This window comes from Mustela erminea, chromosome 14 (genome assembly GCF_009829155.1).
Source record: "Mustela erminea isolate mMusErm1 chromosome 14, mMusErm1.Pri, whole genome shotgun sequence".
Classification (NCBI taxonomy): Eukaryota; Metazoa; Chordata; class Mammalia; order Carnivora; family Mustelidae; genus Mustela; species Mustela erminea.
This window is the reverse complement of record NC_045627.1, coordinates 64,706,709-64,723,111: the sequence shown is the minus strand read 5'-3', so window position 1 is coordinate 64,723,111 and position 16,403 is coordinate 64,706,709. Positions and strand designations below refer to the sequence as shown.

General features: G+C 36.4%; 1 protein-coding gene across 3 annotated transcripts in view; it reads right to left on the bottom strand.

The window, feature by feature from the left end:
- Nucleotides 1–16,403, bottom strand: part of SLF2 (SMC5-SMC6 complex localization factor 2) — a 47,777-nt gene that overhangs the window by 14,042 nt on the left and 17,332 nt on the right. For all 3 annotated transcript variants that reach the window (XM_032313356.1, XM_032313357.1, XM_032313358.1), the window contains 6 exons: nucleotides 15,952–16,119; nucleotides 14,687–14,789; nucleotides 8,149–8,224; nucleotides 7,195–7,336; nucleotides 1,421–1,523; nucleotides 623–799 (listed from right to left, as the gene is read on the bottom strand). In XM_032313356.1, the coding sequence (XP_032169247.1) occupies nucleotides 623–799; nucleotides 1,421–1,523; nucleotides 7,195–7,336; nucleotides 8,149–8,224; nucleotides 14,687–14,789; nucleotides 15,952–16,119 (769 nt within the window). The remainder of the gene's footprint in view (nucleotides 1–622; nucleotides 800–1,420; nucleotides 1,524–7,194; nucleotides 7,337–8,148; nucleotides 8,225–14,686; nucleotides 14,790–15,951; nucleotides 16,120–16,403) is intronic.

Genomic DNA, 16,403 nt, shown 5'->3' with positions numbered 1-16,403 from the left:
ACTTTATTTTAATTTGTAGCACTTTTTACAACTTGGCATGGTATTATAATATATTTACCTTATTATTTAATTCTCTAACTACATAAAACTGCCATAAAGGCAATGTATTTATCTTTTTCCAGGGCTGTATCTCTAGCACTTACATTAATGCTTGGTCCCCACTAAATGCCCAATAAACACATTTTTTTTTCCAGTTTTAAAGAAGATTCAGTTATCATAAATTTAATACAGTTCCAACAAAAGTAAGTCCCTTCTCCGTTTATTTTTAATCTGCCAGAGATCTTTTTTTAAAATTAAAAAAAATTTTTTTTTAAGATTCCATCCATTTATTTGCGAGAGAGAGAGAGAGAGACAGACAGACATTAAGAGGGGAGGAGGTCAGAGGGAGATGTAGACTCCCTATGGAGCCGAGAGCCCGACTCGGGACTCAATCCTGGGACTCCAGGATCATGATCTGAGCCAAGGCAAGTCACTCAACCAACTGAGCCACCCAGATGCCCTCTGCCAGAGATCTTAACTGAGCTTAGAAACTATTAATTCCATATGTACTATGAAAGTCAAATTGTGACGGTATACAAAAAACCAACACTAACACCAATATAACAGCTTTAAGTATGGTTACCTTTGTGTTCCAATCTCTAATGTTTTTCATCAGATTTATCAGGAGGCTTTGAAAGTCCACTAGAGGAATCTGTTTCAGCTGTTTCTCCAAACTCATTTTAAACAACATTAATATCAGCAACATTATTTCACGATCCTGGTAACCTTCTGGATGTATAGATGTACACAAGCCTAGAAACTGTGACAGAAGTACAGCGACAAAACAACTTAAGGAGATATATTTTATTTGGAGAGTTTAAATTATAAAAGCTTTCTGATAAAGAATATAAAAGAAAACTTATAGAAAACAAAACATCAGATGTTTAGAAAAAAGAAGGCAAGAAATACTTGTGTTAATAGTTAAATCAGGTGACACAATAAGTATTTTCTTCTCCAATTTTCATTTTTGAGATTTTTTTTTAACGGTTCAGTATCATTGACTTGATTCAGCCACTAAAAAGTTTTAACACTGTTACTAATTCTTAATCACTAAGTTACAAGTAATAACTTTTTTCTCTTCATACATTCAAATTCTAAAAAAAAGTACTGGTTCTAAAAAATAATTGGTTTCTAAAATCTTCTTGGGAAAGGTATCCTAGAACTATATTAACCTATAAAGTCCCTTTCACTCCTAATATTAAAACAAACAAACAAAAAAAACCCAGCAAAAACAACATTTAATACAAATAATACTGCTAACAAATTTCAAAGATTAGAAATCACCTGGTAAAACACTAGTGATTTTGTTTTAAAACCACTAACCACAAAACTAAATGGTTCCAGTTCTGTGATAAAGACATAAAGAAGAGTTTTTCCCTACCTTAACCACATTTAAAATGTTGGTTTCAGGAAGAGTTGAAAAAATTGGCTTACAAGATGAATCTTCACTTCCTTCCCCACCCATTGTCACCTGTGTTTCAGAACTATTGAAAAGAGAATAAAGCAATGTGAAATTAGGCACAAAATAATTATTTTAAGAAACACTGAACAACAAAAAAGTTTTGTTGAGGCATAATTTACATATAATAAAAGGAATATAGCCATTTTAAGTTTTGATAAATATATATGTAGTAGTGTAACTGCCAACAGAATAAAGAAGTAGCAGAACATTTTCATTACCTACAGAAGTCCCTTCATGCTAGATCGAAGTCACTTTGCTATCTCCTACTCCAGGTAAACACTAATCTGAATTTCTATCTCTATGCATTAGTTTTCCCTTGAACAGCTACTTTTTATCAAGGCACTATCCTCATTGTTCTTGGTGTTAGAGAACTATGTAGAAGGTGGCTCTGGCTATAAAAGAACTCATAATAAAGGTCTCATGAATAGACAGGAATACAAAACAATTCTTTTTAAAAATTTAAAATTAACATATAATGTATTATTAGCCCCAGGGGTACAGGTCTGTGAATCGCCAGGTTTACACTTCCTAGTACTCACCATAGCCCATACCTTCCCCAAAGTCCATAACCCAACCACCCTCTCCCTACCCCCACCCCCGCAACCCTCAGTTTGTTCTGTGAGATTAAGAATCTCTTATGGTTTGTCTCCCTCCCAATCCCATCTTGTTTCATTTATTCCTTTCCTACCCCCCAAAACCCCCATGTTGCCTAACTTCCTCATATTAGGGAGATCATATCATAATTGTCTTTCTCTGATTGACTTATTTCACTAAGCATAATACCCTCTAGTTCCATCCACGTCCGTCATCGCAAATGGCAAGATTTCATTCCTTTTGATGGCTACATGGTATTCCATTGTATATATATATACACCACATCTTTATCCATTCATCTGTTGATGGACATCTAGGTTCTTTCCATAGTTTGGCTATTGTGGACATTGCTGCTATAAACATTCAGGTGCACTTGCCCCTTCAGATCACTACATTTGTATCTTTAGGGTAAATACCCAGTAGTGCGATTACTGGGTCGTAGGGTAGTTCTATTCAAAGAAACAATTCTAAGCACCACAGTTCTGGTTGTGGCAATCAGTGAGGTTCATGGAGGAGGAGACACATCAATTTGGCCTTCAAGAGACATTTTCTTGGTTAATTTTTTGAATTAATAATACCTTCATATGGTTAAAGAACTAAAAAACTTCAAAAGGTATCAAGGCACAGTATACTGTGAAGAACTGTCTTCAGTCTAAGGCCTTTTGTCACCCATTTCCCCTCCCCATAATCACTACTAGTTTTAGTCCTTCCTTCCACAGGCATTTTATGTATATACAAATAATTATGTATTTATTTGCCCGCCCCTTTAATTTAAATGGCAGCACACTATATACTGTTGTGTACCTCTCTTTATTTCACTTAATATGTCTTCTATTTCCGTAAGTACGTATGAAAAGCTTTCTTAGTTTTTAAAGTCTCTGCTTGGTAGTCCTGTGTGTCTTCTTAGCTGTAAACCTCAGGCAAACTACTTAACCTTTCTGTGCCTGACTCGCCTGTAAAATGGGACCGAGAATACTATCTAATAGTTGTAGTGACCATTAAATGAAGTGCTATATGTTAAGCACTTAGAACTATGCCTGGCACATAGTAAGCAATACGTAACCATTAGTAGTTGTGATGATGATGATCATCGTACCATGATTTATTAATCTGTTCCATACAGACAAGACTATCTTGCTCTTTTTAAAAAAGATTTATTTGAGAGCGAGCAAGAGTGACCACAAGTGGGGGTGGGGATGGTGGTAGCAGAGAGAAAAGCAGGCTTCCTGCTGAGCAGGGAGCCCCATGCATGACTCGATCCCAGACCACAGGATTATGAGCTGAAGGCAGAAGCTTAACTGACTGAGCCCCCCAGGCTCCCAGGGGGAGCTTCAGTGAGAGACAGAGGTAACATTCTGGTGAGCAGCCACTGAGGGTGGAGGTGAGGGATGAATACGAGGAAGAGCCAATGCAATGATGACTCCTACGGAGGAACCGCAAGCAGATCAATTTGGTTAAAACAAAAGGGACAAAAAAATAGAAAATAAGCCAAATTGTAAAGTCTTAAATACATGGTGTAAAGGCCTGAGAACATAGGAGAAAGAAGTTCAAGGCTATGTTTCATAAAAGGAATCCTACAACAGTGAAAACAATAAGTATCTTGGAGGTAGAAAGCCCCTGGAGAAATGGAGATCTTTTTGCCAGGGTTGGCATGAAAAGAGGATCTGAATTAGAGTAACACCGGTAATAAAAAAGGAAAAATAGCTGGGACATAAGCAGAGGAACTAGAACACAGGGATGTGAGAACTGATGGAATGCAGGAGAGAAAGAGGTTAGTTGTGAGTCAGATTTTAAGTCTGTACATCTAACAGAGAAACGGTCAAGAAAAGAACTGTTCTCCTGTCCTTCAGCATCCTACTCTCCCTACCTGAATATTTAAGAGCTTTCAAACATTTCACACACCCCAACAAAAATGGTTAAGTTGCAAGTGAGTCTTAGTGAATAGAGTTGTGGTCATATCTCAGCAGGATTCAGTCTTGTACTCATGTTGCTTAAACAAGCATTTCATCATGGTTCACTCATCCCTTCACCAGCTCCTCCTTGCTTTCCTGTGCTCATCAGTGCTTACCACTATGCAGCAACGGTGACCTCAGCCACCACCCCACTGTAGTCAACAAACCTAACTGAGGCCAACTCTTCAACTGGTAAGTAACCAATTAAAAAAAACTATTTTGCTAAATATCATTTGTATGTATTATGTCTTAATGCATTCATTATAATCTTTATTTCACTATGTCCATTACAGTATTTGCTTGCAACACTGAAGAAACACTCAAATCTATTGCATACAACATACTATTACCACCTGTTACTGATTTCATTAAAGCTTAAATAATAAAATAATTGGAATTTTAACTTCTCAATATAGGTGGTTTGAATATCTTAGTAATGTTTGGGGGAAATGGTTGTTTTTTTTGGATTGGCTGAGAAAGCATTCTTTTCCCTAGTGATAGAACACAGTCTTTATCTGAAAATTAGCTAGTCAACATATTTTTAGTTACAGATTACATCTGAGCAAGAAGGGATCCTGTATGGATGGAAAGAGAACTAGAGAGGTAAGTTTGGCAATAGCAAGAATTTACCTTTTTTCTCAGAAGTGAAGATGAGTATATTTTCATATTTAAGAACCATTTTTATTTCTGTGATCAGTTTATTCCTGTGTCCATTTTTCTAATAGGTTACTGATCTTTTTATTAATTTGAAACTAAACTTTTATCTGTAACCAGAATTGTTTCGTTCATACATACATGCATGAATATGAAAAATTCATATAAATATAGATCTCCCTCCCACTCCCTTTTGAGGTTTTTCTTTTGACTGTGTATAGTGATTACTGTGATGGCAAATTATTTTGGCCAAATAAGTTAATTTTCCTCTTAAGGGTTTTGAGTGTTAGGCTCATAGAAAAAAATCATTTCCCCTTTTTTAAGATTATAAAAACCTGCTGGTTTCTTCTATTATTTTTACGGTTTCATTGTATACATTTAAATCTTTGCTCTATCAGTTTGAGGTATGGATGCAAAATTTGTTTTCAGATAGCTACCCAGTTTTCCAAATAATGGATAATATGAGATACTTAATATCCTACTCTTTCATTTATGGAAATAGCATCTTAAACATTCATGAAGCATTTATATGTATTTGGTTCTATTTTGGACTTATTTTTTTCTACTGACAGAGCCTTGCACTTTGCATTTGTCTTATACTATTATCTGCTAAGGCCAGTCCTACCTCCTAACTCTTCTTTCTCAAAGCTTTTCTGGTTGTTATTTTTTTCCATATAACTTTAGAATCACTTATATAGTATCAACTCTCCCCTTTCCTATAAAATATCCCATTGGCATTTCTTATTCAAATATCATTAAGTTTATGGTTTAACATCAGGAGCTCTAATCTATTTATATTATAAAGTTGAATCTTCCTGAGAGCATGGTACACTCTTTCATTTATTTAGGTCTTCTATTTTGTCTCTTAGTAATGTTTATACACACACAAATACACACACTCTCTCTCTCTCTTTCTGTCTCTTCTATGTAAGTTTATTCCTAGGTATTTCATGTATTTTTCTTGCTGTTGTAAATGAAGTCTTTTCTTCCAGTTTATCTTTTTTTTTAAGATTTTATTTTTTAAATTTTTAAATGTAATCTCTATCCCTAAGGTAGGGCTCAAACTCATGACCGTGAGATCAAGAATAATATGCTCTACCAACAGAGCCAGGCAGGTACCCCTTCGATTTATCTTTTAGACTAGCTATAGTTCATATATCTGAAGGTTATTAATTTCTCTTTTTAAACTTTGTACCCCAGCATCCATACCAACTTCTCTATTATTTTTTTTAAGATATATTTATTTATTTATTTATCTATTTGACAAACAGAGATCACGAGTAGGCAGAGGCAGGCAGAGAAAGGGGAGGAAGCAGACTCCTTGCTGAGCAGAAAGCTTGATGTGGTGCTCGATCCCAAGACCCTGAGATCATGACCTGAGCTGAAGGCAGAGGCTTTAACCCACTGAGTCACCCAGGCACTCTGCTCTCTGTTTTTTAAAGATAGATTTATTTTACAGCAAGAGAGCAAGAGAAAGAGAGACAGCAAGGGAGCAGATCAGTGGGAGGAGGGGCAGTGGGAGGAGGAGGAGGAGAGAGAGACTCTTAAGCAGACTCCTCACTGAGTGCAGAGCCTGATATGGAGCTTGATTCCAGAACCCTGAGATCACGGCCTGAGCCAAAACCCAAAGTTGGTGACCCTACTGACTAAGCCACCCAGGCGCCCCCCTCCTCCTTTAAAACAGGCTCCGTGTCTAATGTGAGGCTTGAATTCACAACCCTGACATCAAGTCACATGCTCTACTGACTGAGACAGCTAGGTGCCCTATACCAATTTCTCTTGTTTCTTTTATTTGTTACAGCACTTCAGCTGACTCTTAGGCTTCTTTGCATACATTAACATACTTCTGCAAATAATGAAACTTCCACCAACTCATATCCAGTTTTTATATCTATTTTTCTCTCTTATCTAACTGCTTTGGCCAGCATTGCCAACAGAATAATGCCAAATAATGCCAACAAATAATGTCAAATAAGCAAATAATGTCAGATAATGACAAATAATAACAGAATAATGTCAAATAATGTTTTATTTTTATTTTTTTATTATTATTTTTTTAAAGATTTTATTTATTTATTTATTTGACAGAGAGAGATCACAAGTAGGCAGAGAGGCAGGCAGAGAAAGAGAGAAAGAGGAGGAAGTAGGCTCCCTGCCGAGCAGAGAGCCCTATGCGGGGCTCAATCCCAGGACCCTGAGATCATGACCTGAGCCGAAGGCAGAGGCTTAACCCACTGAGCCACCCAGGCACCCCAATGTTTTATTTTTAAAAAATTAAAAATTTTAAATATTTCTATTTCCTCCCTGTTAAACTTGATGACTTTTAGATTAAGACATATGTTAGGAATGTATCTAATTCAAGATCCATTTCAACTTTGAGAGATTTTAAAAACCAAGAGTGGGTACTGAAATTATCAAATGAATATTACTGTTATCACATTAAAATTATTTAAAATAATGTTTTTGGGATTTAATTATGAAAATAAAACTTACACTAGACTGTCTTCATTAAAGTCTGGCTGAAGATTCTCCAGAGGAAACAAAGATCTGAAATCAATTCCCATATTGAAAAACACAGCTGCTATATCAGATAATGATGGGATCCAGGGCCAAACTGGTGAATCGCTGAAGGTATCTAGTTAACAGAAGAAAAGATTTTATCCCAAATCCCAGGTTCACAAACACACAATTGCAAGTGACAGTCTGCATGTGAAACATGGATTATTACGATGATTTTACAGAAATGATATCTGGTAATGATATGTTGACAATATAGTTATTTAGAATGATCATATAGGAATTAGAGATTTTCAAGTAAATATGAAGGCAATGACATTTATGAAAGTATCTGAGAGTGATGATGAATAAAAGCATGTAACTCATGAGGTAATACACTTTCAAAAGACTGACAATAACAATGGTAAAATACCAAACTACTCCTAACACAGAAGATTTTACCATCTTCAGTGCCCATACAATCCCAATCCTCAAAACAAGTGAAAGATGAAAATCACAATGCTCGTTTCATTTTAAGGGATCTCAAAGGTAATAAAACAATTGTTACATTTTTGTAGTAGATACTTTCAATCTCCTCAGTGCACAATCAGTACAATACTTGCACATCAATAGGCCAGTTAAAATTAATTGGCTAAATAAATAACAAACTTGTAACTATTTCCATTTACCCAGGACAGTAACCCATGAGTTGGTAAATATCAGGTTAGGGCTATCAGTTGCAAGATCTTATACCCTTTTCTCAATGCGACTAGAAAACTGCAGATACTTATTTTTGAATGGAGTTTCTTATCATTATTAAAGATTTTAGATCACAAAAAAAAAAACTTTTTGTTCTGTATTTCTGAATATCGTAAATGTTTAGCAATACAAGAGACTGTACATAGCAACCTGTAATTCACACTGCTAATCAGAGTAAATCTATATACTTACCATTTCTAATTGTTATTTCCATCAATGTACTTAAAATCTGCACAGACACAATACAGTCTGTATGAACCGACATCATCTGCCAAAGTAGACAAGAATATTAAAAAAGAAGGAAAAAAAAAGAAAGAAAATGAGCATTTACTACTTGCCAGGCATATATAAAGGTGTTTTATGGATTTTCTTGAATATGTATTTTATATGCATTCCATTTTATTTAAAAAAATAATTTTTTTTAAAAGATTTTATTTATTTATCAGAGAGAGAGAGGGAGAGAGAGTGAGCACAGGCAGACAGAATGGCAGGCACAGACAGAGGGAGAAGCAGGCACCCCGCTGAGCAAGGAGCCCGATGTGGGACTCGATCCCAGGACGCTGGGATCATGACCCGAGCCGAAGGCCGCTGCTTAACCAACTGAGCCACCCAGGCGTCCCTATATGCATTCCATTTTAATATTTACAATAACCTTATGAAGTGGCCATACACTACACATTAGCAGACAGGCTCAGAGAGATTAAGATACCCAACATAATACATGAGGAGTTAGAACTTAAAATTCAGGTCTGATTCTAAAATCAGGGCCCTTTCCATTCTAATTCTGTTTAATTCCATTCCATTCTGTTTTTACAACTTTCATTTATATTAGACAAATATAACAACTGAAAACTATAAAAAAATACCTTTCTAGTTCATTTGTGCAATGAAATCCAAAAACCATAAAGAAAAAGGCTGCTAACTGATCACAGGCAAAAATCAAACCACACACTAATAAAAATATGCAAAATAATTTATCAATAAGCAATTTATTTATGATTAATAAATTAATCATGATTTATTTATTTATGATTTATTTATTTGTGATTTTTATTTATTTGTCAGGGAGAGAGAGAGCAAGCACAAGCAGGGGGAGTAGCTGGCAGAAAGAGAAGCAGGCTCTGAGCTGAGCAGAGAACTGGATTTGGAACTCAATCCCGGGACCCCAGGATCATGACCTGAGCTGAAGGCAGACACCCAATCCACTAAGCCACCCAGGCATCCCTATCAATATACTTTTCAAAAAGAATGTTCAATATCACTAGTAATCAAAGAAATGCAAAGAGAAGTGACAAGCTGTCATTAACTTGTTAAGAGAAGCTTGACTTTTGGCACCTAGATGGCTCAGTCTTAAAATCTTAAAAAAATCTTAAAAAAAAAAAAAAGAGAAGCTTGACTTTAAGATTGTTAATGATCAAGAACACCGATAACAGCCAGTGGTCGTAAGAGTACTAAGAAAGAGGTAGCATGTCCAGTATAATTTGATAAAATTTAAAAAGTAATTTGGTAGTATTTATGCAAAGTTATTGTCCTTTTTACAGTTAGTCTTTTTACGTACAGAAATTTGTATGCACAGGCATATAATTAATATAACTGTATAAAATGAATTTTGGGGGAACAAAATCTCAAGTTTAAAAAATATTTTAAAAAATAAAAAATAGGGGCGCTTGGATGGTTTAGTTTATTAAGCATCTGTCTTTGGCTCGGGTCGTGGTCTTGGGGTCCTGGAATCGAGCCCATCAGGCTCCCTGTTCAGTGGGGAGTCTGCTTCTCCCTCTCCCTCTGCAACTCCCCCTGCTGTGCTTGCTCATATACTCACTCTCAAATAAATAAATAAAATCTTAAAAAAATATAGAAATAAAAAATTAAAAAATTTTTAAAGAATCATATGATGGGCACCTGGGTGGCGGCTCAGTCTGTTAAGCATATGACTCTTTTTTTTTTTTTTTTTTTTTAAGCATATGACTCTTGATTTTGGCTCAGGTCATGATCTCAGAGATGTGAGATCAAGCCCTGTGTCAGGCTCCCCGCTCAGCACAAGTTTGCTGGAGATTCTCCCTCTCCCCCTGCTTGCACTTGCATGCACGCTCTCTCTCTAATAAATAAATCTTTAAAAAAAAAGAGAATCATATGACAGGCTGAAGGTAATTTTAAAGTGGTTTTGCAGGGGAAAACATTTGTTTTCCTTTTGCTTTGGAGCTGTAGATTGATTATATTAAATTTAAATCTAAAGTGTAAGGGAGGATTGATTTTTCTCTTGCAGCTCAGCCATTTGGTGAAGTTTGGGTTTTTCTCCCTCTTTCTGGGCTGTTAAGTTCTTGCCAGGCTACTTTGTAGCAAGTTGTGTCCTGAGCATCACCTCCCACCAGACCCCAAAGATCTAGGAGGAGCCTCGGTCTGTCACTAGGCTTCCAATGGATTCGCCAGAGCAGCTTTATCCAACCTGGGCTCCGGGATCATCTCAGACACCCAATGAAGAGGATTCCCAGGAAAGCTCAGGTGCCTCTCAAACGATCTCCGAAGTATTAACCAAGAACCTTGGCAAATTGACCCTAGACTCTAGTATCGTCCTCCCTTCCCCTCTGCCACAGTATCCGTCTCAGCAGCCAGGCAGAGAGAGGAAACCACAGGGGCTGGTGGAGCGTATCCTCAGCAGCAGTGGGAGGAGGACTGGAGTGAGGACCTTGTTAACAGCCGGGAAGGAAAGGATGGCAAGGATGACCCGAATGATGCAGTACCAGCACTACCTAAGCCCGGGGTCTCAGCTTCAAAAAGATCTACAGCAGAAGGAAACGAAGGGTGAAAGAAGAGTGGAAAGATTCAGATGTCGCTGTCATTATTGCCTGTATCACAAAGATCTTGCTGAGGAAACCAGCATGGAGAATAATTATGACGTGGAGCCAATGTAAACAGACTTTTATTCTTTTTTTTTTTTTTTAAAGATTTTTATTTATTTGTTAGAGAGAGAGAGAGATACAGAGCACAAGCACAGGCAGACAGAGTGGCAGGCTAGAGGCAGAGGGAGAAACAGGCTCCCTGCCAAGCAAGGAGCCCGATGTGGGACTCGATCCCAGGACGCTGGGATCATGACCTGAGCCTAAGGCAGCCGCTTAACCAACTGAGCCACCCAGGCGTCCCCAGACTTTTATTCTTGAACTATTTCTTTCTGCTAGTGATTTTAGGATCATTTTGCAGCAGCTTGGAAGGCTGCTCTATGTTAGGGCAAACTAATACTTTGATAATCTGTGATATTACAAGGGTTTTTTTTTTAATATCTTTTTTTTTTTTTTTTTTTTTTTTTAAACGTGATGCCAGTAATTTGTGAGGAATCCTGTAGTTTGCATTTGGATGACTTCAGTATACTTGCACCTTTTGATTTGACCTAAGGAAGCACTAATAGGTTTTGAATGTTGCCTCTGTGTTTGAGAGACCTTAAGTCATTAAGATAAGATATATATCAAAAATTGGAAGCCAAGTAACTTGTGCAGAAGGAATACAAGAAAACTCTGGGTGGTTTGGTAAGCAAAATTAGGGTGGGTATATATGCTAGATTTTCTGACATTGTAATAAAATTTTTTTGTTGTGCTCTTTCAGTTTCAGTAGGAAGTGTGTGTGTAAAGGATCTTTATAGAGTTATTTGAATAAAAAAAATAAAGTGTAAGGGAGAGTAACACAAACTCTGTTTCAATCAGGCATATTTGTATCACTGTATGTTTGTACTCGCATCATTTGTGTGTTTGTGCCATTTTCAAAATCAGCCTGTGTCAAAAACTCAGGTCTAACGTTTGTGTTATGTTTTGCCACTAGGGGGCAGCACCATTCAAGGACATGCTTTTGGAAACAGAACAAATTCGGTAACCATCATTTTTAGGCAGTAATGAATTCTAAGGTGGGCAACCCAGTACTTGGAGATAATTAAATAAATGTGTAAAGAGGTGTATACAACAATATCATGTCTATCAATTGAGACTGGGTTAAATAAAACAGTATAACACGGCAATAGAATACTATAAAACCATTAAAAAAGATGACGACATATTTATACTGACACGAAAATAATTTGTTATCTGAGGTAAGTCACAAAACCCATATTCTATTTATATTGTCATACAGTAATCTATGTACATTCAGAGAACAATCTCAACACTAAAATTTAATAACTGGAAACTGGGATGGCATTAAGCCATTTTACTTTTAAGTTTTCACAATCAAACATGAATTGCTTTTGAAAAAGTTTTAAAAAAGTAGCAAAGTGTGCTTCTAGTTTTACACTCACAAATTCAGGAAAATACAAATATTTTAATTACATTTTAACAATTAAATTAACAAAAATGTAGGGACCATATAGTTCATTCTTTGTTTATGGTTGAATAATATTCCTTTGTACGTGTGCACATGTGTGCATGTACATCTCTTTTATCCACTCATCTATGGATCAACACCTGGGCTGCTTCCACAATTTGGTTACTGTAAATAATGCTGCAATATACACTGGGATGTACATATCCTTCTGAATTAGTGTTTTGTATTCTCTGGGTAAGAAGGGTTAAACAAAACATTAGAACCACAGCACTAAAATAAATTCTGACATACTCTCTAAAAAAGAAAAATAGTTACAAGTTGGTATATCTGTCCATTATGAAAAATGGACTTGGAATTAAAAAGGAAAGATGAGACAAAGTGTTTTACACAGAAAAAGTGACTAATGTATGATTATTAGCTAAATATTTCAAATAATAAATACATAAAGTATTAAAAACCACTTAAACAAAAGTATGCTTATAGGTTACAATCAGGGTTTTAAAGACTATAATGAGGATCCACATCAACAAGATAAAAATTAATACAGATAGATGCAAAGTCTTACTTATAAGTTTAAGAAAAGAGATATTGCAGAGTTAGAGAATAACAAAGCTCTGGCATGATAGCAGATGAAGTTTGGAATTACAGTTAACAGAAATATGTCAGTGGGTAGAAGGGAGAGTCTCACTGGAAACTGCTGTTTGAAAGACCTTATCTCAAGTTTATGTCCATTTCTGGGGGAAATGCTTTAGGAGCTAAAGGTCATTCAGAAAGATAATCAGTAAAGGAACTAGGTATTTACTGACTGGAGAAAGCTTACTACTGGGGGGAAGGTGAGGGTCATAAAGCTGTTTTAAAATAAACGAAGGACTGTTAGATGCAGCATATTCTGGGAAGCTCTAGAAAAGATAATTAGTACTACTACATAAAAACCACAGGGAGGCAAGTTTTGATTTAATTAGGACTGTTTAAAAAAAAAATTTACTGGGGTCAAAGTAGTGAGCTCCTAACCACTGGAAGTAAACACTCCTGCCACCCAGTCTGCACCGCCTGCTATTTTCTCTGCCCAGAGTGCTCTTTTACCACATAGCAGCAAGGCTAACTCCATTACTTTCTTCTCAGATCTTTACTCAGACCTCGCCTGACCAGTAAGGCCCTCATCATTAATTATCTCATATATATATATATATATATATATATATATATATATATATATATATAAATAAAATAATAATTTGATTTTTCGATATATATCAAAATATATATTTTTCGATAGATATATCGAAAAATCAAAAAAGCAAGCTTTTTGATACTTCTCTGTGCCTACCCTAGCCTAATATTTCTTCCTAGCACCACCATCTGACATATCTCTAAACATGCATTCACACATATACCCACTTACTCTCTCCTCTATAGTACTGGAACGTAGCTTTCATGAGATCAGAAATGTGGATTTTTTCATTACTGTTCTCTCCAGTACCTGGCAGAGCTAGCACTCAAAAAATGCCAGCAATATGAAAAAAATGAATAAAAGGCTGTATTGGAATATCTAGTTCTTACCAAACACGAGATTGTTTGAAATGCTATCTTAAGGCCCAGAATAGAAAGTTCTTATGTTTTTCCCACTTTTCACTTCATACAATATCCATATTTTTAATAGTCATATTTTTTGTTACCACTGACACTTATAAAGTTACCATGCAGATAATATAAAAATTTAGATAATTAACTGGTTTTAAAAATTAAACATTATTGGGGAAAAGAAGTATTGGGTTGCAGATATACACACATACACACATACAAAAATGGGAAAATATTAGTATACAAGTCAAATCCTAAAAATAAATATGCAAGAGTCTCCATAAAATTGGGAGAAAAAAATTTTTTAAAACCCCACAAAGCCTCCTTTCCCTTCTCTTCCCCTTCCAAAAAAGGGGTAATGTAAGAATGAGAACTCTTCTGAAACTAACCATATAGTGATCTACCAGTGGGATGAAATATCTTAGGCACAATTAACATTACTACCCTGCACACGATCTGCATTAGCATTCCCTTTATAATCTCTTCACGGGGACTCTTTTTGCCTCATTTTTTTTTTTTTTAAGATTTTATTTATTTATTTGACAGACAGAGATCACAAGTAGGCAGAGAGGCAGGCAGAGAGAGAGGCGGGAAGCAGGCTCCCGAGCAGAGAGCCCGATGCAGGGCTCGATCCCAGGACCCCGAGATCACGACCTGAGCCGAAGGCAGAGGCTTAACCCACTGAGCCACCCAGGCGCCCCTTCTTTTTGCCTCATTTTAACCCACTGAAATCATGGGTTTGATGTGTTTTTTTTTCTTTAGTAATGTGCATATATGGTATTTTAAGTTTGTCTTTGACTAGGAAATGCAGTAGGAAACAACTATACTCCCCAAACATTTCTCTTACCCGAAATAGCCACTTTAACACAGGTACAGGACACTGGACGTAGTGATAAGCAGAGGTAAGAAAGCCTTGTGTTGTCAAAAAAATCTGATCTGTTTTTCCTGATCTGAAAAAATAAAGTGAAATCAATGACTGTACTTTCAGGGTAAGAAACGTCTTCCACCACATCTGACATAATCAGGGAAATGAGCAAGCACACCATCCTCAGACCCTGGAGGCAGACTCTACTCCAATATGGATGGGTTACTCAAAAAGGAAATTCAAGTGATGGCCTAAAGCTGATCCACTATATTGGCCTGTCTCCAGATTTATCTGGTGAATAAATTTACATTAGCTGGCAGTGTTGAGAAGGCGCCTATTAAGTCTCAGGGCACTGTCTGCTTTTGCCAACTTGAGTCTGTAATTCTATAAAGCTCAGCACCAGAATTAATGTGATCTCTCTGGATCTGAGATATCGTGCACTGAGAGAAATCAGACCAACTTGGGCACAGTGGTACAGACTGCTAGGTGCCCATCCCAAGATCTATTCTTGGCTTTCCTGTTGGCAACCGAGTGGCTGACTTTTAGCTCTGCCTTAAATAAAAACCATTTCCCAGCCTTCCTTTAACAGGCGTGGTCATGTTGACTAAGTTCTACCAAACTAGCCATAAGAAGAAATATGTGGGATTTCTGGGAATTTGAATGTAAAGGGCTGGATGGTGGAGAAGAAAGATTATATGGTGAAACACCAGCCCTGGACTTCCTACCTTCGAACTTCTTTCACATAAGAAAGAAATATACTTCTTGTTTTTCTGTTTGTTTGTTTTTAAAGATTTTATTTATTTATTTGACAGACAGAGATCACAAGTAGGCAGAGAGGCAGGCAGAAAGAGAGAGGAGGAAGCAGGCTCCCTGCTGAGCAGAGAGCCTGATGCAGGGCTCTATCCCAGGACCCGGAGATCATGACCTGAGCTGAAGGCAGAGGCTTTAACCCACTGAGCCACCCAGGCGCACCTATACTTCTTGTTTTAAGCCCCTATTATTTTGACAGTTGCTGTTACTATATGCTGATCTTAATCCTAACTAATAAAAGCATATATGCCATGCAACTATCTTACACTGCTGCCTCTAATTAAATAATAAACACAAAAAGCAATAGTAATAAGAAGGATTTGAAAACTGATAGGTCATAACAGAAGTTAACCTTTTAGAAGAGTATGGCAGTTAGATACTTTTAGGATGATTTTTATATAGGAAAAAGTAAAATGTTTTTCTGTTTTTCTACTTACTTAAGAATAAGCTTTTCTACAGCGCTCTGTCCTATAAAACCAGAGTCTCTTAAATCCAAGGTATATTGATTGAAAATTTTTCCGGAATTGAGGAAATTAAATATTTCTTCACCTGGGTGATGATCAGGAATAGCATCAATTGTAACCGAAAATTTCTTTAGAAATTCCCTGGAATAAAAAAAGTTACTGAATACCAAATAATTACATTGCATGTGATTTTGTGTTTAAAGCCTGGGTGCAAAGAAAACTTTTCTTAGGACCAATGTTAACCTCAGATAAGACTCGCATGAGAACATGCGTTTTGTTCCTCCCACTGTTTGCCAGTAGTTAATCCAAAGCCGCTAAATGGGTCTATGTGAAAAGAAATAATAACCAGGAGAAAAAAGATTTATCTTGGCCTTAACATTTGTCCTTGAAATCCATCATAGATGGATTAGAAAACCATCATAGAT